General features: G+C 46.2%; 7 protein-coding genes across 7 annotated transcripts; 4 read left to right on the forward strand and 3 right to left on the reverse strand.

The window, feature by feature from the left end:
• Window positions 1–392: 392 nt before the first annotated feature.
• PAAG_02007 (hypothetical protein) lies at window positions 393–2052 on the reverse strand (the record flags this gene model as incomplete). Its single annotated transcript, XM_015844515.1, has 4 exons — window positions 393–1307; window positions 1385–1439; window positions 1538–1863; window positions 1981–2052. The coding sequence occupies 4 exons, from the start codon at window positions 2050–2052 to the stop codon at window positions 393–395; spliced, it is 1368 nt and encodes a 455-aa protein (XP_015701519.1).
• Window positions 2053–7711: 5659 nt separating this feature from the next.
• On the forward strand, window positions 7712–10331 carry PAAG_02009 (sugar transporter; the record flags this gene model as incomplete). Its single annotated transcript, XM_015844516.1, has 8 exons — window positions 7712–7788; window positions 7905–7985; window positions 8071–8334; window positions 8412–8531; window positions 8691–8933; window positions 8992–9728; window positions 9804–9918; window positions 10004–10331. The coding sequence occupies 8 exons, from the start codon at window positions 7712–7714 to the stop codon at window positions 10329–10331; spliced, it is 1965 nt and encodes a 654-aa protein (XP_015701520.1).
• A 1898-nt stretch (window positions 10332–12229) lies between these two features.
• On the forward strand, window positions 12230–14373 carry PAAG_02010 (hypothetical protein; the record flags this gene model as incomplete). Its single annotated transcript, XM_002796076.1, has 3 exons — window positions 12230–13331; window positions 13396–13763; window positions 13897–14373. 3 exons carry the CDS (start codon window positions 12230–12232, stop codon window positions 14371–14373), a joined length of 1947 nt encoding a protein of 648 aa, XP_002796122.1.
• Window positions 14374–14558: 185 nt separating this feature from the next.
• Window positions 14559–15290, reverse strand: PAAG_11413 (hypothetical protein; the record flags this gene model as incomplete). The annotated part of the gene is made up of 3 exons (XM_015847067.1): window positions 14559–14650; window positions 14685–14847; window positions 15114–15290. 3 exons carry the CDS (start codon window positions 15288–15290, stop codon window positions 14559–14561), a joined length of 432 nt encoding a protein of 143 aa, XP_015703329.1.
• An 873-nt stretch (window positions 15291–16163) lies between these two features.
• On the forward strand, window positions 16164–16881 carry PAAG_11414 (hypothetical protein; the record flags this gene model as incomplete). Its single annotated transcript, XM_015847068.1, has 2 exons — window positions 16164–16211; window positions 16357–16881. 2 exons carry the CDS (start codon window positions 16164–16166, stop codon window positions 16879–16881), a joined length of 573 nt encoding a protein of 190 aa, XP_015703330.1.
• Window positions 16882–17596: 715 nt separating this feature from the next.
• On the forward strand, window positions 17597–19432 carry PAAG_11415 (phosphoglucomutase; the record flags this gene model as incomplete). Its single annotated transcript, XM_002796077.2, has 3 exons — window positions 17597–17649; window positions 17711–18012; window positions 18117–19432. 3 exons carry the CDS (start codon window positions 17597–17599, stop codon window positions 19430–19432), a joined length of 1671 nt encoding a protein of 556 aa, XP_002796123.2.
• A 619-nt stretch (window positions 19433–20051) lies between these two features.
• Window positions 20052–21659, reverse strand: PAAG_02012 (streptomycin biosynthesis protein StrI; the record flags this gene model as incomplete). The annotated part of the gene is made up of 1 exon (XM_002796078.1): window positions 20052–21659. One exon carries the CDS (start codon window positions 21657–21659, stop codon window positions 20052–20054), a length of 1608 nt encoding a protein of 535 aa, XP_002796124.1.
• Between the last annotated feature and the right edge of the window lie 2026 nt (window positions 21660–23685).

Below are 23685 nucleotides of genomic sequence, written 5' to 3' on the forward strand. Positions count from 1 at the left end.
CCTTGTCAATTGTTTTGACCTCGTGAACGACACGATTATTACCATTCTCAAAAGAGAAATATAAAAAAGAAATACATTACTTGAAGTCTGAAGGAACCCCTTGCAATGCAAAAAATTGGAATGGAAAAGTTTTTTTACAAAAAAAAAAATAAATAAATAAATAAATAAAAAAAAAAAAATGGAGAGGCGGAAATCGTCACCAGGATGATTTCGAGCCTGCCAAGAAAATTTATAGAAAAGTGTCGATGGATCCGGTCCAAGGTTGAATAGACTGGATACTGAAGGGGGAGAAAGATAAGAAAAGAAGCAAAGAGAAATAAAATATGGAAAAATGGTATAAAGTGATGATCTCTCCGCTCAATTCAGTTTCTCAGCAGCTTTAGTGTTGCTTATCAACACCCCCCCCCCCTTTCGAGTTCCTCACTCACCTTGCTCGCAGCATCAGCTCCACCCGTCCCCACAACCTCCAAGGTGGAGTCATCGTCGTCCGCCTCTACTATCCCAAGCCCGCGTCCCCCTTCCTTATGATAAGGCGGGGTCGCATTCTTGGCCGCCTCAGGTGAAAACCTCCACACACCACCCGTCTTATCACTTTCGATACCACTACAGTTCGCATCTGTCCAGCCCAACTTGGCTGCCAATTTGAGGAACACCTTATCGTCCTTATTGGGATCAATGCGCTTAAAGAACCGCCTCTCCCACTCCCGGCCCTCTTCTTTTTCAATCCTGCGCAATTGGCGTTGGGCAACTTCAATCTTCGATTTTGCGATGGAGGTCGCGTCCATGTCTCCGCGGGCAATTGCGTTTGCAACGTCAAGCCATGCCCTGCGCGATTCGTACAGGTCTTGTTTTTCTAACGGGGCGATTGTGAGTGGTGTCTTCTTTTCCGTCTTCGCGCAGTATCTGTCTATCTCTTGCTTTTTGCCGCGGGCGGTTTTGATGATGAAGGTGTTCGACCATTGGCCGTCGACGGTGTAGAGGGGCTTCTTTTCTCCTTCGCTCTCATGGTACAGGATGGCGCTGAAAGAGCTTTTCTTCCCGCTCACCCAACCCTTGCCTGAGTATTCGATTTTGGAGACGTAGCCTGTGGAATTGACGATTTGGGTGTATCTGTTCAGTTCGATGAAGGGGGTTCCGTATATCAGGGATTCGATGTGGAGTGAGGGTAGAGTTATAAGGTATGTTTCCCGTTCTGGGGAGGGGTTGTCTTCCGTGGATGGCGGGGTTAGGGAGTAAATGGCATGGCCGATTTGCTTCACATTTATCGTGCTTGAGAAGGAAGCTTTTTGGGCGTTGTATCCTTGGAGCTGAATTTCGAGACAAGGGGTTTACGTTGTTAGCGTTCTTCTCGATCCAAGACCTTGCGGAGGGGACTGCAACTCACATGGACACCGTGCTTTTCATTGTCGATTGAATAGGCTGTTACAGGCGGGTGATGGCTACGCCGGAAAAAAAAAAAAAAAAAAAAAGGTCAGCTCACGGTTCAGAAATTCCTGAACATGTCTTATGAAGAGAACGATCCCACGAGCCTACGAACCTCACTTGCTCACTAATAAGCCGCGTCTCTCCAACATCGTCATCATCTTCCCACCTCCCCAGAAACAGCTCGCCCAGGAAAGGGTTCAATGGTTTCTTCTCGGTGCCCAACTTCTCGCTGCGGGTGCAATATTGCTGGTGGAGGGTGCTGAGGAACCATTTTAGCACTAGGAGCGCCCGTTTCTGAGGATCAGGTTCCTTGGCTGGAGCAACAAATAGCTTGGGATGTTCGGCCCAGTAGGCAGAGTATTCGGTGAGGGAGGTGGAGGAGAGAATAAAGGGGGGAGCGGTCAGAGAGGAGAGGTCGCCGTTGAATGAAGCGATTGACTAGAAACGGCCTGTTAGATATATGTGCTTTAACAAAATATCAGGGTTGTGTGCTGTAATGATCATATATTTTTCTTCTACAGTTTTATGCCATCACTTTTCAACTGATCTTCTTACCCTCAAGAACGACGACCAGGAGCCACGGCTGCTAGCGGGGACTCCGGACCCCTCTTCTTTCTGGGAAGCCATTGTCGGGGGACAAGAAGACGAGGACAGAAGTTAGATAGCCAAGTGAAAGCAGATACGGGAGCAACAAATGGGCGACAGATGATGAGCTGACAGTGAGCGTGTACAGAAGTAACCGCATGGACATCAACAACGGGTGGTATACAAGTGCTTATATCGTAGATTGGTAGATATGCGTATTTCCAGTGCTAGTCCGATCAACTACTGCAAGAAGGTCAGCCACCTCAGAAAATCAATCAAGAAAGATGTCAAAATGATCAGGTATTCCCCAAAGTTATCATAGATCCTTGCAATGTGTAGAATTCAATGAGAAATAATTAATTATTTATCTCTGATTGTTTTGCTAAGATTGAGTTTTTTTTTTTTTTTGTTTTTTGTTTTTTTTGTTCTCTGCAATTTTATGTTTCGTTGATTTCGGCTGCTCAAAACTCAAAAATCAAGAGTAGGTAACCAAACTACAGCAAATTAACTGCATTGGGTTTAGTGTGTTTTGGTGATGTTGATCAAGAGCAGGGCGGAGGTCACGTGGCTATCGTTGCGCTGTCTCCGTGCTGTGGGAACGTCTAGCGCGGGATGCTTATCACTGTGCGGTGCGCTAGTCCGTAATAGGAAGCCTAGGCTCCCAACATCTACATACTCTGGTCTGGTCACGTGCGGGGGCGGCTGCCCGGGCAACGTTGGCCCGGAGGGGCGCTTTGAATCGTCGGAGAAAAACAGAAAGACTCTCTGCACTGCCACTTGCCGTGTGGTCAATTAAACTGATTAAGGAATGAAAGTTAAATAAATAACTAACTAGTTAACTAGTTAAGAGGGTTGATAAGGTTTGGTTTGTATTAGTTAGTTACTACTTTAATTGAAAGTATAATGTAATCCAACCCCCGAGCGAACCACCAAAATCATCCATATTTCAACTAGCTAGAATTTAACCCGAAATATCCATACCAACAATGCCTTATTAAATTAATTTACACTAGAATTGGGGCATCTTGTTCTCTTATGACCAGGCAAATTGCAATTGCTGCACTGTTGTGGAACTCCTGAGTGTGATTGAGGTTCTGCAGATGGAGGCACAAGGGGTTGAATGACTGGCTGTTCAATGAGTGCAGCAGCTGGAATAGCAAGCTGAGTAGCTTCCTGTCTGGTTAAACCTCCTTCCTGTTGCATTCTTTGAACAGACAGACCTCTTGTGTTTTTGCTTCTCTTTCTCATTTGCATTGAACATATCCTGATGTTGCTTCTTCATAATAGTGGTGTTGACCATCCCATATTCACAGGCCTTGATAATTTGATCAAGGTCTTTCACTAAACCCTGAGACTGCTGACTCTTCATAAAGCTTTTGAACTTCTTGATCTGCTGTTGCAATTTCCACAGGTTGCTAGGTGTTTGAAGCACTGAGAATGAGATTGAATTGCTTGATCTGCTGGCTAGGGAGGTAGGAGTTCAGAGTTGAATATCTAGCTGCTGAATGACCTGATCTGGTTCAAATGGCACTATACCAGTAGCTCTGAAGTCACTTTGAATGTTTTGAGCTTTAAAAACTTCCATATGCACTGCAAAGTAGGCATCTAGAAAGTCTGTCTTCTTAATAATATTGAATTCAAGCTGCATTTGCTGTTCAATAAGACTGCTGTACATGTGTTTCAAAACTGCAAAAACACTCACATCTAGTGACTGCAAGAGATGTGAGAAATGCACTAGCATGCAGAGAGGAATAATCTTATTCTCCTTGCAGATATAGTCAAACTCTGAGGTAAGATGACTGCCATGCCCATCCAGGATAAGAAGAAGATAAGTGCCAATTCTGCATGGATTTGCAGCAGGAATAAACAGCCTAGTAAGCCATTTAACTCTGATCTCATCTGTAGTCCAGTCATTAGGGCTAACATCAAGCCTCCAGCCATCTGGAAGCTCATCAAACCAGCCTTCCTGGAGCTTCTGACCCTTAAGAATCACATATGAAGACAAGGCCCAGCCTGATGTGTTGACTGCCTCAATCACAGTCACTCATTCCTGATTTCCAGGCTGTAGAAGCTTTGCCCAGTCATAGCACTCATTACTAGTAATAACTTTAGTAGTGACACAGAGCCCCATTGCAAACCCAGTCTCATCAAAGTTGTATATATCTTCAGACACAATCTCATGCTCAGCAATTGTATCCTCCAAGGTCTTAAACCAAGCCTGAATAACTCTTATATCCTCACATTTAGCTCACTCATGATTATAGTGTCTGGAATAGTGGCAATGAAGCTCTGTACAGTGTTTAATCAGCTTGCAGATCCAGTTCTTGCCAACCTGGAGGGCATTGAAGTGGGTGGGTTAGAAAATTGAAGCTTTTTTGGATTTGATGGTTCGTTTGGGGGTGGATTACGTTATATTAGAGTTAACTAACTAGTTAGTTAACTAACTAGTCAGAAACTAATTACTAACCAACTAGCTAATATTATTCAGTTATTATAAATAAAATATAACTTAATATATAGTTACTTATTGGTACATGATGTTCATAATGCTGAGGAATGATGCCATTTTGAGTTCACGTCGTTATGACTCTTCTGCGTTTTCCTGCGCCGGAAAAGAAAAGAAGACCAATAGCCCAGACTCTCACATCTGGCTTCAAGAATTTTCCCCGATGATTTATTGCTCATTGGCGGATGTCGTTTCCGGACATCTCGCGTTGCCGATCGGTCGTCACCGCAACTGTCATTTGAGGTCGTTGGACTTGATATCAAACTGCCATTGACCTTGCAAGGAGCCCAGTAGCCCACGCCATGCAACATAGGGGAAGACATTGCTTTGATTTGATCTGATTACCCGGAGGAAGTCTGGTTGACAGAAAGGTAGCTTGAGAGTTGATTGCAGGAAGGCTGGCTTATCGTCCCACGGTTCTTCATTCACGAAGCCATCGCACTTTCTCGATTATCCCGTCAAATCCACCGCGTTGGTATCTTGCGGGATATGGATAACATGTATATATATATATATATATATATATATGTATATATATCTTCCCGTTTGCTTAGTGGTTTGCTGGCAGCCTATAGAGTAGAAGAGCAACGTTTTAGTATTCCGCATATATGAATGACATGTCTGCTGTGAAGATATTGTCAATGTTGCTGCCATGGAACATTTCCTTTTCCGTCGAGACGGGCATCTATGGAGCCAATGACTCCGAGTGGTTTACAGACCATGGAGTCCAGATTCAGGGGTGCGAAACGATGTGGGGACAACTTCTTCACTCGTTCCCAGTTATGTCGAGCCGTGCCCAGCCTGTAAGGAGGTGATTCCTATTGAATTTTGAGCCTCTCCCATCTTCCCTCGATTGTACCGTCCGTCCTGCAGATGCTTAATTTGTATCAAAATATCGACTCAGTCAACCGCAAACTCCCTTTTGACTCACTGACAATTGACACATTACATGCTTGATGCTCTGTAAATATTTCCCAAAGCCACCCCCACCTGCGCACTGTGTTCTAGCTACCGTTTTTGTTGTGTGGGTTGAGTCAGGGCTGATCTGATGACAAGTTACCAGCAAGCGCAATTTGAAAAGAAGAATGAAAAAAGACGGTGATTGGATGACAGTCAGAGATGCTACGCGTTTCTTATGCTTATCATCAAAGTACTGGAATCACCCGACTGCACTGCTCCGTGAAAACAGGAAGCCCCATCCATGTAAGCCATTCCAAATTGTGAGTTCATATATCGTGCAAAGACTCAATCCTCTGGATGGCTAAAATCGCATTCATCATGGCATTTTTGGCATGACAATAACCTGGTCGTTTTTCTGGATGCACCAGGTGTAACTAAACTTGGACCGCTTCGGTTGGTAGTTAACCTAATCCCTTGTCTCAAGTCTGTGGCTGCGAGTCAGGATGGACAACATGATGGTATGCTCCAACAGAACAGACCCTGAAACTTGTCGTGCAGATTAACTTTCAGCCAAGACCAGCCACATCGCGGGATCATCTGAAGCCGCTGCTTGCGCTTTGTCTTATTTTTAACTGGGGGGTTCTCCAGCCGAGCCGTAGCCCAGCCAAGACCTTAGCACATAGCGGGAGGCACCCCACCACCAAGGATATCGACGTAAAACAGTAAAAAGTGCGCGGAGAAATCAGATTCTTCTTCTTTATTCACGCGTATGGACTGGTAGAGTAAAAGGCTTCCATAAAATTCGCTGGTGATCATATGAGAATATACGCAGTAACCACGCGTTTCGTTAATTTTATTTATATTCCTCGTTCATGATCAATCACCACAGACATTTTTAGATGTGCATTAGGACACGGGAGTATGAAATCGGGAATTGCGATCCTTTGATCTGGCGTCATTGTCTTCCCTTAATTACTTGCTTGGCAAAACTCCATTTCATCCGCCCAAGTCTCTCGCTTTAAACCCACCTAATCTGTCAACCCAATCATCAAATCCCAGTGACGGGACGGGACGGGACGGGGACAGAGCTTGTCAACATGAGGGGTGCACATCGAAGAGGTGCATCCTGATTTCATGAGTTTTGAGAATAGTTAGGATTGCAGGAGATCAGCCCCCTTCAGCCCTTTCGTGCATTCTTGATTTTTAAAGGACGCCCGCAACTCATAATAATCAACGTGTCCGGGTCTCTGCGGTGCGGGAGAGAGAAAGGGATGTTCATATCAGCAGGGAGAATAAGCCACCGCCAAAAATGCATACAAAATTTTTGGGAAGGTTTGGTTCAGGATAGTTTAGAAACTTTCCATTTTGCACTGCACATAAGGCCGTTGACGTAATAGAGCGCGGTCTTAGATGTCATCCTTGCAAGGTTGAATCATCGTAGCCTTTATGGGGAGAAGTTCACGAGCCCCATTTTTGACCATTGGCTGAAGGTAATTTAGAGCTCTGCTATAATTATCTTTTAGTTTAGTTAGTACCTAGGTTGTCGGTTGTTGGAGATATGGAGATATATGAGTTTGGGTCGTTTCGAAGTGAGTCACGTTACCGTTACCAGAGAGTTGCTCCACATTAAGCTACTTAGCACCTTAAGCTGTGAGCGGGTCTAGTGGCGCGCTGAGGTTTGGCGTCTGCTTAGGGCAAAGGCTGTCGTTTAAACATTCATGAAACGGCATAAAACTATTCACATCAAAGCATTGCGAGGAGTTTGCCGATTCAATCGCTATTTTTTTTCCTCACCGGTCCTCTAGCGCTCTACAGATTCAAAGATGAGTTCTTCGTGGTTGTCTCTTGTTCTTATGAATGTGTTTCACGGCCTAGTTGTTGGAAGTGTTGGGAAGAACATTAGAACTTATCACTAATCTCGTACCGTATGAGCTTCCTCTGTTCTGGCACGCGAGTTGTTGTTACATCATTTTCGCAGGCGCGAAGCTAAAATAGAAACTTGGGTTCTGGAAAGCCAAAGGTTGTCATTTTTAGCTATTCGCGAACTCTGCGAAATGGTGGTAGATACAAGTAGCTACATCCCTAATATCTACCCCCCTCCAAAACCTTCTTCCCACTCACCCCCGGCAATTCCAGGGACCTTCTCCACATTTCCAATTTTCCTCACTTTCTTCTATCCAAGGGTCTTTGTTCTCCTTAAAAAACTCCTTTCTATGCTGATTCTACCAACACCCTTCTTCTTCTATCAACATCACATCTCTATATCTCCGTCTCTGTCTCCATTTGCTGCTGAGAATGGCGAACGGCGAGAAGGACTGCGTCACTGACGTAGTGGTCCCTGAACCTCAGGAAAGTGATGTCATGCACGAAAGGTGTGTGCAGTATTCAATTAGCCAGCCCCCCATATCCATGACTGGGATGCAAACGGAAAAGGGGAAGCAGGGAAAAAGGAATTGGTTATGCTGAATGTATAATCCGTATTTTGCAGTGGAAGTTCCGACCAGAGCTCCGACGATGCAGAACGTGGTGAACAAGAGAAGATTAATTTAAATTCCAACTTAACTGCAAGGTATACACAACGAGCTCGCCATTTCAGACTTGACATCTGTCAGATTTAACAGCAACTGATCGTGGGCCCATCCCATTGCTTATAGAATCAAAAACCCCCTCGCAGACATACCAAAGTCTACCCTTATGAGAGATGTTAAGGAATTCGCCCAAAGATTCGGTTTGGAAGATATCCTCCCTACCCTGCAGAGGGGTGCTCTAGTGGCCAAAGATCCGTCCAATTTCGAGAATGTCGATGGCATTACCGAAGACGAGGTCGAAGCTATCCGGAACGAGGTCCTTCACAAATGGCGTCAGCCTAAAGCCCTTCTTTTCACGATTATCATGTGTTCGATTGGTGCTGCTGTCCAGTAAGTTGACTTTTCGCAGATGCTCTTCTGTTTAATCATTTATTATGGGTATCAAAAATTCTAACTTACGTATCCAGGGGCTGGGATCAAACGGGATCAAACGGCGCCAATCTGTCATTCCCGCAGGAATTCAACCTGATCGAAGCAGACCACCCGGATGCTGAGAGGAATCAGTGGATTGTTGGTCTCGTTAATGCGTAGGTCTTCAACATCTATCCATGGAGTCTCCGGGCTTCGATTGAACTAACTCTGGTATAGTGGACCTTATATCGGATCGGCTTTCCTGTAAGTCCAGGTCGTCTTAGCATGATCCCCACCTATTGTATTCCCGCGTCTAATGTTATTCTCCGTTTTAGTGGTTGCTGGTGCTCCGATCCTCTCAACTTCTACTTTGGTCGTCGAGGGGCGATCTTCGTTTCTGCTGTCTTCTGCGTTCTCACTCCCATAGGTTCCGCTATGTCTCAAAGCTGGCCTCAGCTTCTGATCGCCCGTTTGCTCATGGGAATTGGAATGGGTGCCAAAGCATCCACGATACCCATCTTCTGTGCCGAAAACACTCCTGCGTCTATTCGCGGTGGCCTTGTGATGTGTTGGCAGCTGTAAGACACCTCTCCACAGGTCTTTAGCTTGAGATGCCTGAGCTGACATTTTATGTAGTTGGACCGCCTTCGGCATTTTGCTTGGCTTCAGTGCCAATCTTATTGTAAAAGATACCGGTAACATCTCCTGGAGACTGCAACTGGGATCAGCGTTCATCCCAGCTGTCCCTCTTGCCTTTGGAGTATATTTTTGCCCTGAGTCCCCGCGATGGTATATCAAGAAAGGGAGAATCAACAAGGCATACGAATCCCTGCTTTCCCTTCGAAACCACCCAATTCAGGCCGCGCGAGACTTGTATTACATGCACAGCCAGATCCAAATTGAAGAGGCAGTTGTTGGCAAGAGCAATTACGTCACTCGCTTTTTCCAATTGTTCACTGTTCCCCGCGTTCGTCGCGCAACCCTTGCATCGTTCGTGGTTATGATTTCGCAGCAGATGTGCGGTATCAACACAATGGCATTCTACTCATCGACCATTTTCAAACAGGCAAGCGCCTCTGTTACGGAGTCGTTGCTCGCGTCGTTTGGTTTCGGTTTGGTCAACTTCGTTTTCGCGTTCCCGGCGGTCTGGACCATTGACACATATGGACGACGTGCGCTCTTGCTCTTCACTTTCCCACAGATGGCGTGGACGATGCTTGCTGGTGGCCTTGCATTTTATATCCCAGAAAGCAGTCCAGCTCATCTTGGTGTCGTTGCTTTCTTCATATACTTGTTTGCTGCCTTCTACTCCCCCGGAGAAGGCCCCGTCCCCTTTACCTACTCTGCTGAGGTCTTTCCTTTATCCCATCGAGGTACGTTAAAATTTTTTCCATCTGACTAAGAAAGAAAATGTCGTTTTTTGGAAATACTGACAAATCTTTCAACAGAGGTCGGAATGGCGTGGGCAGTAGCAACATGCCTATTCTGGGCGGCTGTGCTCTCAATCACATTCCCCCGACAGTTCCGCGCCCTGACCCCCACAGGTGCCCTTGCGTTCTATGCGTAAGTAGATCCCCAACTCCCCTCACGGGTTTCTCCTTTTACCGTTACGAACCCTCTTCTAACAAACCATTTCAACAAAAACCAGCGCCATGAATGTCTGCGCCTTCTTCATGATCCTCCTCTGTGTCCCCGAAACCAAACAACGAACCCTGGAGGAATTAGATTATATTTTCGCCGTTCCCACGCGCAGGCATATGAGCTACCAGCTCTTCACTGCTGTTCCGTATTGGTTCAAGCGCTACATCTTCCGCATGAATGTTAAACTGGAGCCGCTGTACCATTTCGAGAAGCTTGGGCAGGACGAGAATTGTATCAATGAAATTCGCAGGCGGAGAGAGGAGATTGCGCAGTCGCGGAATGCGAACGTTTTGAAGGAAAAGGGAAAAGAGAAGGATGATTTAAATCGAGTTTGAACAAAATAATTTTTTTTTAAAGGGTTGTAGCGGGGGGAGATAAACGCGCGTCGACGGAACGATGGGTCTCTTTCCATTCGAACGGCTTGGGGGCCGGCGGACTTTAATAGCTGTGCAAGCTATAGATGAGTCTTCCATCACCAGCCTTCTTGTTACTCTTCTATTATTTTTTCTGGCCTTCTTCTTTTATATTTCCCACGTATCTGATATACTTATGCCAGCCGGTCAAATGGCTTTCTTCTTGATTTTTGCTGTTTCCCTTTCATTCCTATTTCCCACCTAATTCACCCCCATCTGTTTTTATATTGCTTGGACAGGAGTTCGTTCTTATTTTCAAGTCATACCCCCGCAAGTCAAGCCTCTTGCCTTTTTGATTTGTGGGCTTTCATGATCTCTGTGAATATCTTTCAATTCTTCGATTAGTTTGTTGATCAACATACGGCTTTGCTTCACCTGTTTTTATAACTTCTTTTGAGTTGGTTGTAGGGAAAATTCATTTCCTCCCCTTGCCTCTTTGAGGGCTGTATAGATAATGAACATGCTTGCGTCCATGTGTGAGTTGTTATTGCTGCTGCGTCTGTGTGTGAGTGATCTCTCTCCGGGCTTTAACTTCGCTTCTAAGAAGAGAATAGATACAGTAGACGGTGAGAATCGAACAAACGAACGATGGCGATGGCTGTGGTCTAGTTTAAGCATGCAGAGTAAACCTAATGGATAAATTTGCCCAGAGAGTTGTTAAGTTTCAAGTCCTTTCTGCCCGTTCTTTCAGTTGTTGGTCGTGAGTAGGGTCTGAAGACTCAAAACAGAGGCACAGTCGGGTAAGATGTAACCAGTCAGTCATTGGGACGAATAGAAAACAAGGTAGTTGAGATTTCATCACAGTGATCCCCTCCTTAACGAGATCACATGTAGTAGCAGCTGTATACGGAGCATTGAAACCCAAAATAATATATCGTCCATTGCATTCCACGACTCTATCAGCGCCTGTTTCCCCTCCAGCCCAATATATGAAGACAGATTGTTGATGACGTCGAGTTCTCGAAATGTAGCCCTCCGAAGTTTGAGGGGGGGGAAGGCAGTGTCACGTGTCCGTCCATGCACGCGTGCCCTTTGGAAGGCAGCTGGGCGGCCTAACCAAACTTCAGCTCCACTTCTCGACTTTTGTTGCCGGTTGTTTGACCGTCGTCTCCCTTCCCCGGGTCGCCATCCGAACAGCGCCCTCTTCCTCTGCTCTCTGCACTGCATTGGCTTCTGCCAGTCCCCAGAAGTCCTGCAAATCTATCAAAGCCATTCATCCTTGATCAGTGGAAATTGGCAGTGGTGCGAGGGAGAATAACCTCTCTCTCTCTCTCTTCTCCCCTCCCTCTCTTCTCCCCTCCGCCTCCTCCCCCCATATCTATCAAGCTGTGAGTTGTCGGTTGGGTGTTGTGTTGTTTATTGTGTGGGTGTTCAAACTTCCTTTTCCAACAAACATTGTTGATGAAGAATACAAAAGGCAAAAACAAAACAACAATAATCCCCTCTCTTCACTACTCTCTTCACCTGGTTTCTAGGTCTCTCCAATACCGCTGAAGCTGATTCGAGAGAGCTGCAACACCCACCCTGCTCATTTAGCTTCCCTGTCACTTCCCCACACTCAAATTACATATAAATGGCTTCCAAACCAAGCTGCTAGCATATCAACATGATCCTTTAGCTACTTTCAGCAAGGAATATAGATATATTTACCTACTACTTAGGTATATACCATCTATTGGAACCGTGACGGATTGCGCAGGTCGCCATTCCCACCCAAAAAATCCAACACCCAGGGCTCTGAATTTCTAGCATCGTATTCTTCCCAAACCTCAAAAAAACGAATATACATATAAACTGGACCAAAGTTTTACTACCCAACCATGCCGTGTTTCAAAGGCCTTGCAGTCAGCATCCACACCCCCAACGGGCCGTTGCCAGAGTACTCAGTCCAAAGGCAATCTCGCGCCTCCCGGATTGCCTGCTACATCCCCGTCCCGCCTCCCAAACTTCCAGATTGCTCAGCAAGCAAACCTGAACAATCCACCTTCGCAATCTCCATTACCCTCCTCACCCCGGGCCAAAATGTGCCTTACTCAACCCCAAAACCCACGCCAGAAAACCCGCACCCAAAGGCAAAAGTTGTTGGTCCTTTTCCTAAGAGCACAAACACTGTTGCAAACTCTGTCGGACCCTATCAGGCCCTGACGACTTCGCCCAACGAGACTGTTGCTGCCTATATATATTTCGACGGCCGGCAGAAGGAAGAGGTGGCGACGTTGTTGCGGCGTGGGGAAGAGACATGGGTTAATTCCAGATGGGTTGGGATACCGCAGTCCGAGGGTGGAGGGCTTGCGGAGCGGGAGTTTTTGTTTCGAGAGGTCGGGTTGGAGAGGTGGCTGAATGGGCTGGATTTGGAAGGGAAGGATTCCGCAGCGAAGATTGAAAGGAGGTGGCAGAAGATGGAGCGGAGGCGGAGGAGAAAGGGTTCAAACAGCACCCGGCGACAAGGGCAGGAGGAACTAAGGCTGGGGAACGATGAGAATGATGAGATGATGGAAATGGATGAGAAGAAAACTAGGTTCCCTGGACAGCAGCGGCAGAGTGTATTGCGCTATGGAGATGATGCAGAAGCGCCTGTTGAGAATTTGTCAGATGTCGACTACACGTCTGACACTGAGGATGATGATGATGATGATCCGATCCCTGAGACGGCGGGTCAGATTAAAGTAACCCTATTTAGGGTTTTGGCATCGGGAGAAATCAAGCGGGGGGAATATTCGCCTCAGTTCGATGCGCATGATGACGATGAAGACAAGCAGGAGTCGAATGGCCAAGGGGCTAATGATGCGGATGTTGATCATACTACCAGCTTTGCAAAGCCGAAATCCCTAGATCCCAGGTCGATCAGTACACAGACCGTTACAGGAATTGATCCACCCGACAGGCCGTACGCGGTATTTACCTTTATGTATCGAGGAGAGCGTAAGTTGGATGTCTTAGTTTCAATCATTTAGAGGTATTGATTACATTAACATAATTTTCACAGGGCAATTGCAAAAGATGGGCATTCTGGAAACGAAGTCCAAGGCTAAAGATAACACCGGCTCGACTGCAAAACGTGTATCCGTACAGCCAGACTTTGCGAACCTTGCGCCCCTGAAGCCTGGTGGTGCTGTTGGCTTTATTAACTTTAGAGACAGCAATAGCAAAGAGGGGCTGGGCAAGTCAAGAAAGAAGCCTAAGCGGAGTAGTGGAAGTGACATGGATGACAGCGATGACGACGATGAAAATGGCACATCGTCTATACTTCACAGAGCGGAGTATGAGGAGGATAAGGAAGTTGGTTCTTCGCTGCTTTCACCTGATGATGTTAAAAGACAGGGAGAGCTTGCGGAGGGCGTGAGGCAGATAAAGGTATGTTTCCATTTTCCTTTCCGATTTTTCTTTTGAAAAGCAGTCCAGTCAATGTGACTATGACTTCCATGTCATATGCCTCACGGAAATTTGTATAGTTTTTAGGTCGTATTGCTTACAACCTCCATCACAGCTGAAACGACAACACTCCGCCGATCCCCTCACAAACAGCGGCAACACAACTTCGCTAACCTCAAAATCAAACACACCCGCATCAATATCGACCCCTCCTGCAAACAGCATAACCAGCACAACCACTGCAGCAGTTCCCGACGCCACCACCCCTCCGCACGGCGCCTCTTCCCTCCCAGGCTCACATGAACCGCATATTAACAACCACAGCAGCAGTGTGCTTGACAGGGACCCGGCGTTCATCGGAAGCCCCTTGAAGAAGCAGCGGGCTAGTGTGTTGGGCACAGACAATGGTGTCTTTAATAACAAGAGATTGGGCGGGTCGTGTCTGGCTACTAACATTCAGGAGATTACGGGGTCAAGTCCTAGCTCTGGTCTTAATGTGAGTGAAAACGGTAATATAGCTACGACTGTCCTTCCCGGAAGCAATTTGAGTATTAAGCAGAAACCGCTACAGGAGCCTGAGGAGGATCTTTAAGAGTTGGATGCAATAGCAACAGCAGCAACTGCACTTGAGAAACTGGAATTTTTGGTGTTAATTTATTGACTTCGAGTGGAGTCGTTGGGTTGAACTTTTTGTTTTATCATTGCTTGTCTTTTGTTCTTTCCAATTTCATTTTTTTTTTGTCTGATTCTTTTATATCTTTCTCAAGGATTCATTAGCTAAATATTCCTTGCCTTGACCGAAGTGAACGAAATTACTCCAATCTTTGGTTGCTTTCTTCGTTTCACCTTAGGATTTTCATATGTAACAGCTGACAGGCAAAGTCACTAAACCACCTATCTCACCTCCCTTTTCAAAAACATTCTTGGTTCTGAATCTTACCATCGTTTTGACTGCTGCCATTTCCTGGTTAGCTTTTCTTCCTCTTACACTTCTTGCCTTCCCGAATTCCGAAAAACATCCGTCCACTATCTCTGCTCCTTCAAATGCTGCTGTTGTTCTCAGGCCCTGTATGTCACAGCATACAGCATACAGAGCTCCGAGTTGATACGTTTCTGTTAGTTTGCTTTCTCTTCTCTTTGCAGCAGCGATTTGACGCGATACAGAGTGATTAACATTTGAGCCGACGAGCTCTAGACAAACAGTTTGTTCATGTACTAGCATACTGACTATTCTGGCGTATTTGGCATCACCATCGTTCAAGGATGTGATATGGCTTCCTTCAGTTCTATGCAGTTACCTGAAAATTAGAAGAATGTTTTGGAAATATTGACTTTCTGTGTGCCCTCCTTCCACCACATTTGCTGGTGGGTTTCACCCTTGATTATTGATGACAACGAAGGAGATGGGATTGTAGGGGAGTCTTCTGAATTTGAAGTGCGCGCCGGGTGGGGCCCGCTGCCGCTGAAGCAGTTTTCCCTCTGGGATTGTCCAACAGCCCGCGTCTCCATTGTCCAGTGTTACTATAATTACGTATGTGACGACCAACCTCACATATGATGTCACTCGTGAGAATCCCTCGACTTTCATTCTTGTAGTTAATCCGCAATATTAGATTGTGCTTGCGGTATTTGCTAATCCGGTCTCTCAAATTCTCTGCATAGGGTACGGGTATATGATATGGGTGTGGAATACGCTAGAAGTCAACCTGGCTTGTTATATACGCGTCCATGCCAACTCTCAGACCCTCTGCGAAGAGAGATATTTCCCGAAACTAGGATTCAAACCCACAACTGCTTCCTCAGCATTTGAGATACAAACGGGAGCACAGCAACAAACTGGAATCCTCAAAGAACACACGATCAATCAGGAGGTGTAGTAAAACGGCTCGACTGGGGAACTGACTGGCACTGGTGAAGTGTATCCAGTGTCACCGGTGAGGTCAACGCCGTGATGCCAGTTCCCTGATGGATGGTGTGGACAAGAAGGCCATGTAGATATGGGTATTTCAGTATTGGGGAACTATGTGGCCTATGTGATGCTTAGATATTTGTCTCATACTATCTAACTACAGGAGGAAAATTCATTCTTGTGAGAAAATCTTCAATAAAACCAGCCTATTAGTTTAATGTACTCTGTAGTGTGGATATAAAAAAAACTTCCTTTTCGTCCTGCTGCCGATAACTATTTTCTTAGCTTCCGAGCGAACAAGATGATAAATAGAGTAAATAACTAAAGGATGGCCTCCAACTCTCTTCACTCAACCAAACCAAACCCAACCAATTTCACATCTCAGAGAGATTAGTGGAAGTTTTTTTCCCCCCCCCATTCCGCCCCTGTAATCACGTTCAGCTTTTGGCTGAAGATGTCGCCAATTCGCAGCCATGCCTCTCTCCCGGTCAACTGATCCTCTTGTCTGGATTGATTGCGAGGTTCGATATCCCCGGTTGCCCTTCCAGGTTATTTCCTAGAGCCATCCGACATGGCAAATCTCCGCCAGTTCACAATAAGAATAACAAACAACATGACCATGACCATCGAAACTAAACTAACCACTTTCTCCACCGGGGTGTAAAGATGACAGGTCTCGATCCGCGTACGGATAAAATAATACAAATATGCTGCTTCATCACCGACGCAAATCTCGACTTAGTTGAACCCAACGGCTTCGAAGCTGTAATCCACTACCCCAAATCTGTCCTTGACAACATGAATGACTGGTGTATCGAGACTCATGGCCGGACAGGCTTGACAGCTGCAGTGCTCTCATCGACTACAACCCCGACTGCCGCCGCGGAGGGTCTGCTTGCCTATATCAAGAAGCATGTTCCCCAGAAGCACATGGGATTGCTGGCAGGTAATAGTGTGCAAGCTGACAAGGCATTTTTGGCCTGTGAGCCGTATGCGGATGTTCTCGAGTGGCTACATTATCGATTGCTGGATGTGAGCAGTATTAAAGAGGCAGTCAGGAGGTGGGGGAATGAGGAGTTGTTGAGGGATGCGCCGAAAAAAGGGTTTGTGCACCTGGCAAAGGAGGATATTCTAGAGAGCATTGAGGAGATGAGGTATTATCGACGTGTGTTGTTTGAGAAGAAGGATTGAATGAGATATATAACTACCCATGCCTGTGGTCAACGATTGGATGGGAAGGATCTGATTCTCTATAGAGATACTGGGGGCGCTGCTGGACGCATATTCACCAACCAAGGCCTACAATAGAAGGTATGCAATTTCAGTTGCTGTTTCAGTGATAGTGACAGTTTTTCCCTCTCGTTTCTTTTTTACAAATGAACGGGAGGTGGAGGAGAATTGGCTGTTCCGTCACAGCCAATAGGCAATACTGCTTGAATGACCCATGTAGATGCTCTACCATGTTACCTTACATACACTTAATAGATACAGCCAGCGTACCTAGTTCATAGCAGCTACTAGCTAAGCTTATGAAATGATGTAAAGAATCCGCCCCTATTCCCGCATCTCATAGTAGATCTCCTGGCTTTTATGGTGTTGCAATGACGCAGTTGCCCCGCCAAAAACTGGATTTCAACATATCTCAACAATCTTCTAACAATTCTCTCAACACCCTTAATAGACCCAGAATCCAAATGTCACAATCCTCTCTAAAGAGGTGATAAGCCCCAGTGTGTACTATTGTTAGCTGTAGCGAACGGGTGAAAGGATATAAATTGGCTCTTAAAGTTTATTTTTTTTCTTCATTCTACCAATTTAAATAAACACCATCGCGTCTTCGGTTGCATACTTCCTAGTCCCATCCCAACCAAGCGCAAGAGGACATTGCACGGCGAAAATATTCAATATGGGCGCCAAAACTGTGTCAATTACTCCGTTTACAGACCAGAAGGCCGGAACGTAGGTATTTTTCCTATTCCAAAACCAAGTCATCAGCATCCACCTGCTAATTCACTTGCAGATCTGGTCTTCGCAAAAAGGTCACTGTCTTCCAGCAGCCCAATTACTCTGAATCCTTCATCACAAGCATTCTCCTATCTATTCCAGAGGGTGTTGAGGGCTCCTTCTTGGTCATTGGGGGTGATGGGCGATTCTACAATCCAGAAGTCGTGCAATTGATCGCCAAAATCGGAGCAGCATACGGTGTCAAAAAGTTGCTGGTGGGCCACAATGGTATCCTGAGCACACCCGCTGCGAGCCATGTTATCAGAAAGAGGAAGGCTACTGGTGGAATTTTGCTTACTGCAAGTCATAACCCAGGTGGTACGTGTGCTTTAAAACGTCTTGTTTCTGGTGATGGGTCTCAAATCCTGGGAGTTCACCGCTGCATGGATTGCAATACATATCTTAACTCGTTGTATCAATAGGACCAAAGGCGGACTTCGGTATTAAATACAACCTTTCCAACGGTGCTCCAGCTCCCGAGTCTGTGACGAATAAGATCTACGAAACCTCCAAGAATCTGACATCATACAAAATCGCTGAAATACCGGACATCGATCTTTCACAAATTGGCATCAAGAAATATGGATCCTTGGAGGTGGAAATTATCCATTCCACGACCGATTACGTCGAGATGTTGAAGGAAATATTCGACTTCGATCTCATCAAGTCCCTTTTTAAGACGCACCCCGATTTCAAGGTCCTCTTCGACGCACTGCATGGAGTTACCGGCCCCTATGGAAAGGCAATTTTTGTGGATGAACTTGGCCTTCCTCCCTCCAGCATTCAAAACTGCGTTCCCTCTCCTGACTTTGGTGGTGGGCACCCGGATCCCAACCTGACATACGCCCATTCCCTTGTCGAGGCTGTTGACAAGAACGGCATTCAATTCGGTGCAGCAAGTGATGGAGATGGAGACCGCAACATGATCTACGGAGCCAACACTTTCGTCTCACCAGGAGACAGTTTGGCCATCATTGCCCATCACGCGAAGCTGATTCCCTATTTTAGGATGCAGGGTGTATATGGCCTGGCCCGTTCAATGCCAACTTCAGGCGCAGTGGATCTGGTCGCCAAAGCGCAAAACCTGAAATGTTACGAAGTACCCACGGGCTGGAAGTTCTTCTGCGCTCTCTTCGACAACAAGAAAATGTCAATATGTGGTGAAGAGAGCTTTGGCACAGGTAGCAACCACATCCGCGAAAAGGACGGGCTCTGGGCCATCGTCGCCTGGCTCAACATTATCGCTGGCATCGCTAAAGCCAATCCCGAAAAGCCCCTGAGCATTGCCGCAATCCAACATGACTTCTGGAAGGTATACGGTCGCACCTTTTTCACTCGCTACGACTACGAAAATGTCGATTCCGCAGGCGCGAGTAAGGTAATTGACAATCTCAAAGAGCTTATTACCACCAAGAAAGATACCTTCGTTGGCTCGAGCGTTTCGGGACGCAAGGTCCTCGAGGCTGGTGACTTCTCCTACACCGATCTGGATGGCAGCGTGAGTAAGAACCAGGGCATTTACGTCAAGTTCGATGATGGGAGTCGTATCGTAGTCCGCCTGTCAGGAACGGGCAGCAGTGGGGCTACGATTAGGTTGTATGTTGAGCGCCATGAGCCAGATCAGAATGAGTTTGGGAAAGATGCGCAGGAGTATTTGAAGGAGAATATTGCGTTGGCGGTGCAGTTGTTGAGGCTGAAAGAGTTTATTGGAAGGGAGGAGCCGGATGTCAAGACATAGACGGGACAACTAGATCTAGGACGTTCAAAGTGGCCATTGAGGATGTGGACTTATGCTAAGAGTAAATTGTGATGAGTGGATACTAATGAAAAGATGTGATAGTTGATGAGAGTGGAGAGTTAGGTCGAGCAGTGAGCTTTCTCTATAGCTATGTCAAGATATAGTATAGTTACATGAATTAAATGAATTAAGCAAACTGTTTTTTTATATTAAATATACTCTGATTCATAGTTGAATGTTATCTTAGGAGTCTTTTCTTTTCTTTTCTAATCACAGCAATAATAACGAAGTGAAGTGTTTTCTCTTTTCTTTCTCATCGATTACTGGAGCCCCTAGTCTCTTTTTCTCTAATTTCACCCCCGAGTGTTCCGTTGTGGATATCAACTGATAACAAGCTTCAACCATTATAAAATACCAGATGATATGAGTAGCACAGAAAAGTATATACCACCATTGCTAAATGAATCAACATAAAAAGAAGTAACTCTGAAGCAAGCATCCCTCAGTTGATGAAAAAGAATTCATGGCTGTCATCAATAAAATAGTACACCCCAATAAGCATAATGAGAAAAGGGTGAACGGACAACAAAACCACCGCATAAAAACAGACCTCAATTCATCACCGTCGCTTCCCCGCCCACCACTCCTGCCACCTAACAACCTTCCCCTCCCTCCTCGCTTCCTCCGCCGCAAACACAGTCGCATGGCTAATCACTGCCTCCTCAAATGAACAGCCAACAAACGCCCTCTGTGCCCTCTCAGCCTCCCATCCCAAATTCTCCACGGAATCTACCGCCCTCACAAACGCCCTCGTCAGCCCATAATCCCCTCCACCGTGCGATTCCGTCTCTTCTGGCGGAGGCTCCGGCACGTTCGTAATGGCCCTCTCCCCACTGCCAAAATCATACACAGATATTGCTTTGCTGTCATAGGTTAATTCACCCTTCGTACCAGAAACGCGCCCCCGACGCTCGCACTGTGCCTCCGTCGATGCGACCATATGGAGGACAGCAGTTTTAGCGCCTCGTCCGCGCAGGCGGGTGTGCAAGTCTTGTTGCCCTGCTGTTGCTGCGGAAGGTAGCGGGAGTGGGTCATCCGCCCAGGAGATGGAGACGACCTGGTTCTCAATGACGCTGTTGTCAGATTCATAGACGCAGCGGCCAAACCAGGGGCGTGCGGCAACTACAGCATCCGGAGTTGTGGATTTGTCGTAGTCCTCTGCCAAGGTTTTCATGAGTAGCGATTCTGCTGCGGCCATCCCGGATGTCTCGAAGGTGTCTTCAATATCTGGGCAGACGATATGAACGGGCCACTTCGTTAACCCCTTGGAGAGGAAGCGGTCTTTATAGATTTTAATGGCGCTATAGATACAGTCTTTTTCAGCGGGGCAGGAGAGACAGTTTGTTGCATCTCCAGCCGCCGTTGGTTTACCCGCTTGGCGGAATTGGGTCAATGAGCCTGTCGAGGAGATGGATTGGGGTGTATGACGTGGGTAGTCATCTGGGGCTCCTGGCGGTGGGAAGGAGAGAAGCCAGAGGATAAAATCGATGTCGTGGGAGCATTTTGTCAGGAGACTGCCGTCTCCGCCTTGAGTTTCGCGGCGCCAGTTGCCGCGCACAAAGCTATGTGCGAAGTGGTACCAGCCCACGGGCTCTGTATGTTCGAGGAACGTAATCTCGCCAATAACTCTATCCTCGAGCAGCAGCCGGCGAAGAATCTGGTTGTGTGGACTATAGCGCAGGACGTGGCCTATGGAAAATATTTTTGACTTGGAGAGGTTATTCTCATTGAAAGCATGGGAGATAGCAAGACAATCTTGGAGCGATGTCGCCAAGGGCTTTTCACAGAGGATGTGAAGATTGAGGGGGGCTATGGCGAGCAGGATCTCCACATGCATCTCGTCTAGGGTGCAGATAAACACCCCGTCGACACCCTTTGGCTGCTCCCCACCCCCTTCCTTCTCCTTTTCCCTACGCAATTTTTCCCACTGCAACCATTCTTTCCAGTCAGCAAACTCCTGTCCCTCCCCTGGAGGTTCGCTGCCCCAGATATAGCTCCGCCCAAACCCCTGGCGCTTGAAAGCATCCACCTCTGCAACAGCATGAATGACGCCGGGTGTTGCATTAGTGACAGCGCGAGCATAAGCGTTGCCACGAGACCCGGCGCCAATAACGAGGAACCTAGGCGCTGCTGTGGCAATGTGCTTCGTGGGCTCGGTGGAGGCCATGGAGGGTAATTCCGAATAAGATTCTCTAGTTCATAAAGTATACCCTAAGTTTTTGATTTGATTCGAGGGAGTTTCAGGAAAATAATAATGAATTTATGGCAGTGGGCGGGTAGCAGTATTGGTCATTGAAGAAATGGCAAGCCCATCCCTAAATAACTGGCAGTCAACGAATGTTTCTTATACAGCTAGTGACAGTCCTGGAGTGACAGCTATCACGCTGCAGCGAGCAGTGAGTGGTTCCAGACGCAGAGCCTCCACATTCCTTGCGGGGCAAAGAGTGCATGTTTTCACACTGGTGAACTAATATTAAATAGCACTAAGAAATGAGGGGCTCCATTAAAACAATGCTTGACGTGGTCACCACAGCAAAGTCGCAGCAGACCAAACACGGATGGAGGTGACGCTGTTGCGCAAGTCGGTTGTTCAGTGTTGCAATCGCTCTGAAAGTCGGCTGGTTGTCAGATAATGGATGAGATAAGCATGAGATAAGCATGAGATAAGCAGTGCTGGCTGAAATTCAACGGGCTGTGATTGGCTGTCATATTCAGCCAATGACCTTTAGTTTAACAAGTTGATCCAACCACCAACTTTTGATCATATCATCAGAAGAGAATAAAAAGATGAGAGAAAAAGAGAGGTTGTAATCAAGACTGTAGAATGCTCATTCAGCTGTTGAAAGTTACGCTCATTATCTGAACAACTTCAATCACCTTCGCTCCGTCTTCATCAACTTTTTTGTTCGTATAGTTAATCAATGATATAGTTAGTTATGTGAGCTTGTAAGAGGAACATCATGTAGCTTGACAGCTTGTCACTTACTTATCCCTTATTTTCAATGGATTAAAGGCGGCCAAAATAAGCCGATCTGTACTCATAATTGCTGAATACATGCTGAATGAATGAATGGACGAGGGTTGACGCTGCATTAACGTGATGGATCACCTTCCCGTAACAACCCCCCCCCCCCCAATCCAAATCCAAATCCATTCATATTCACCAAATCATCAAATATGCCCACAAAATCAAACGGTCAAGCTTCTAATCTAGAAGGAAGGCTTCTCTTAGCCATTGAGGCCTATAAAACAGGTCAAATTTCATATATTACGACTGCTGCCAAAACGTACTATGTTCTACCCTCGACCTTACGCGGTCAAATCAAGGAAGTCAAAACATGTTCAAATGCTCAAATTTCTAATAGAAAGCTGACCTCCATAGAGGAAGAATCTCTAGTCCAATGGATAATATCCGTGGATGAGAGAAGTCAGCCTCCTCGAATTGAAAACGCATGAAATATGGTGGATTTCCTACTTTCTACCCGAGCTGAATCTACTGTGGGAGAAAAATGGGTTCAAAGACTAATTCCACGTCATAAGGAACTAAAGACTAGATTCTCACGCAAATACAACTACGAGTGAGCCTTATGTGAAGATCCTAAGATCGTTCGAGAATGAACATGGCTGGACCACGGATAAGCTGGGTATAATCTGGCTCAAGGAGATCTTTGAGAAGCACACCAGGGCTCGTACGATTGGCAGATATAGGCTATTGATGATGGATGGACATGGCAGTCACAGCACATCTGAATTTGATCAGTACTGCATGGAGAAGTCTATTATACCTCTTCACATGCCAGTTCATTCATCTCATCTGCTGCAGCCACTAGATATGAGCTGCTTTGGACCCTTAAAACGAGCATACAGACGAAAGGGTTGAGGATAGCATGAGATTAGGGATCAATCATATTGATAAGAAGGATTTTTTCTAGGGCTCTATCCCTTAGCAAGAGAAATTAAGGAGCTGAGAGCTGCAGTTGAGAAAAAGCGCAAGAAAGGGGTAGAAGATTTGAACCAGCTGCCTAGAAAGCGAGCTCCACCACACTGCAGCAAGTGTGATATAGTCGGTCATTCTCCTAGAACCTGCCAACAGACCTAAGGAATAGATCTATATATTTAATCTGAGAAATTCTAGTTGATGATTGCTTAATTCCTCAATTTGTTAGATTTGGGTGCGGGTGATTAGGCAGGTA

The sequence above is a fragment of the Paracoccidioides lutzii genome, assembly GCF_000150705.2.
Source record: "Paracoccidioides lutzii Pb01 unplaced genomic scaffold supercont2.4, whole genome shotgun sequence".
NCBI lineage: Eukaryota > Fungi > Ascomycota > Eurotiomycetes > Onygenales > Ajellomycetaceae > Paracoccidioides > Paracoccidioides lutzii.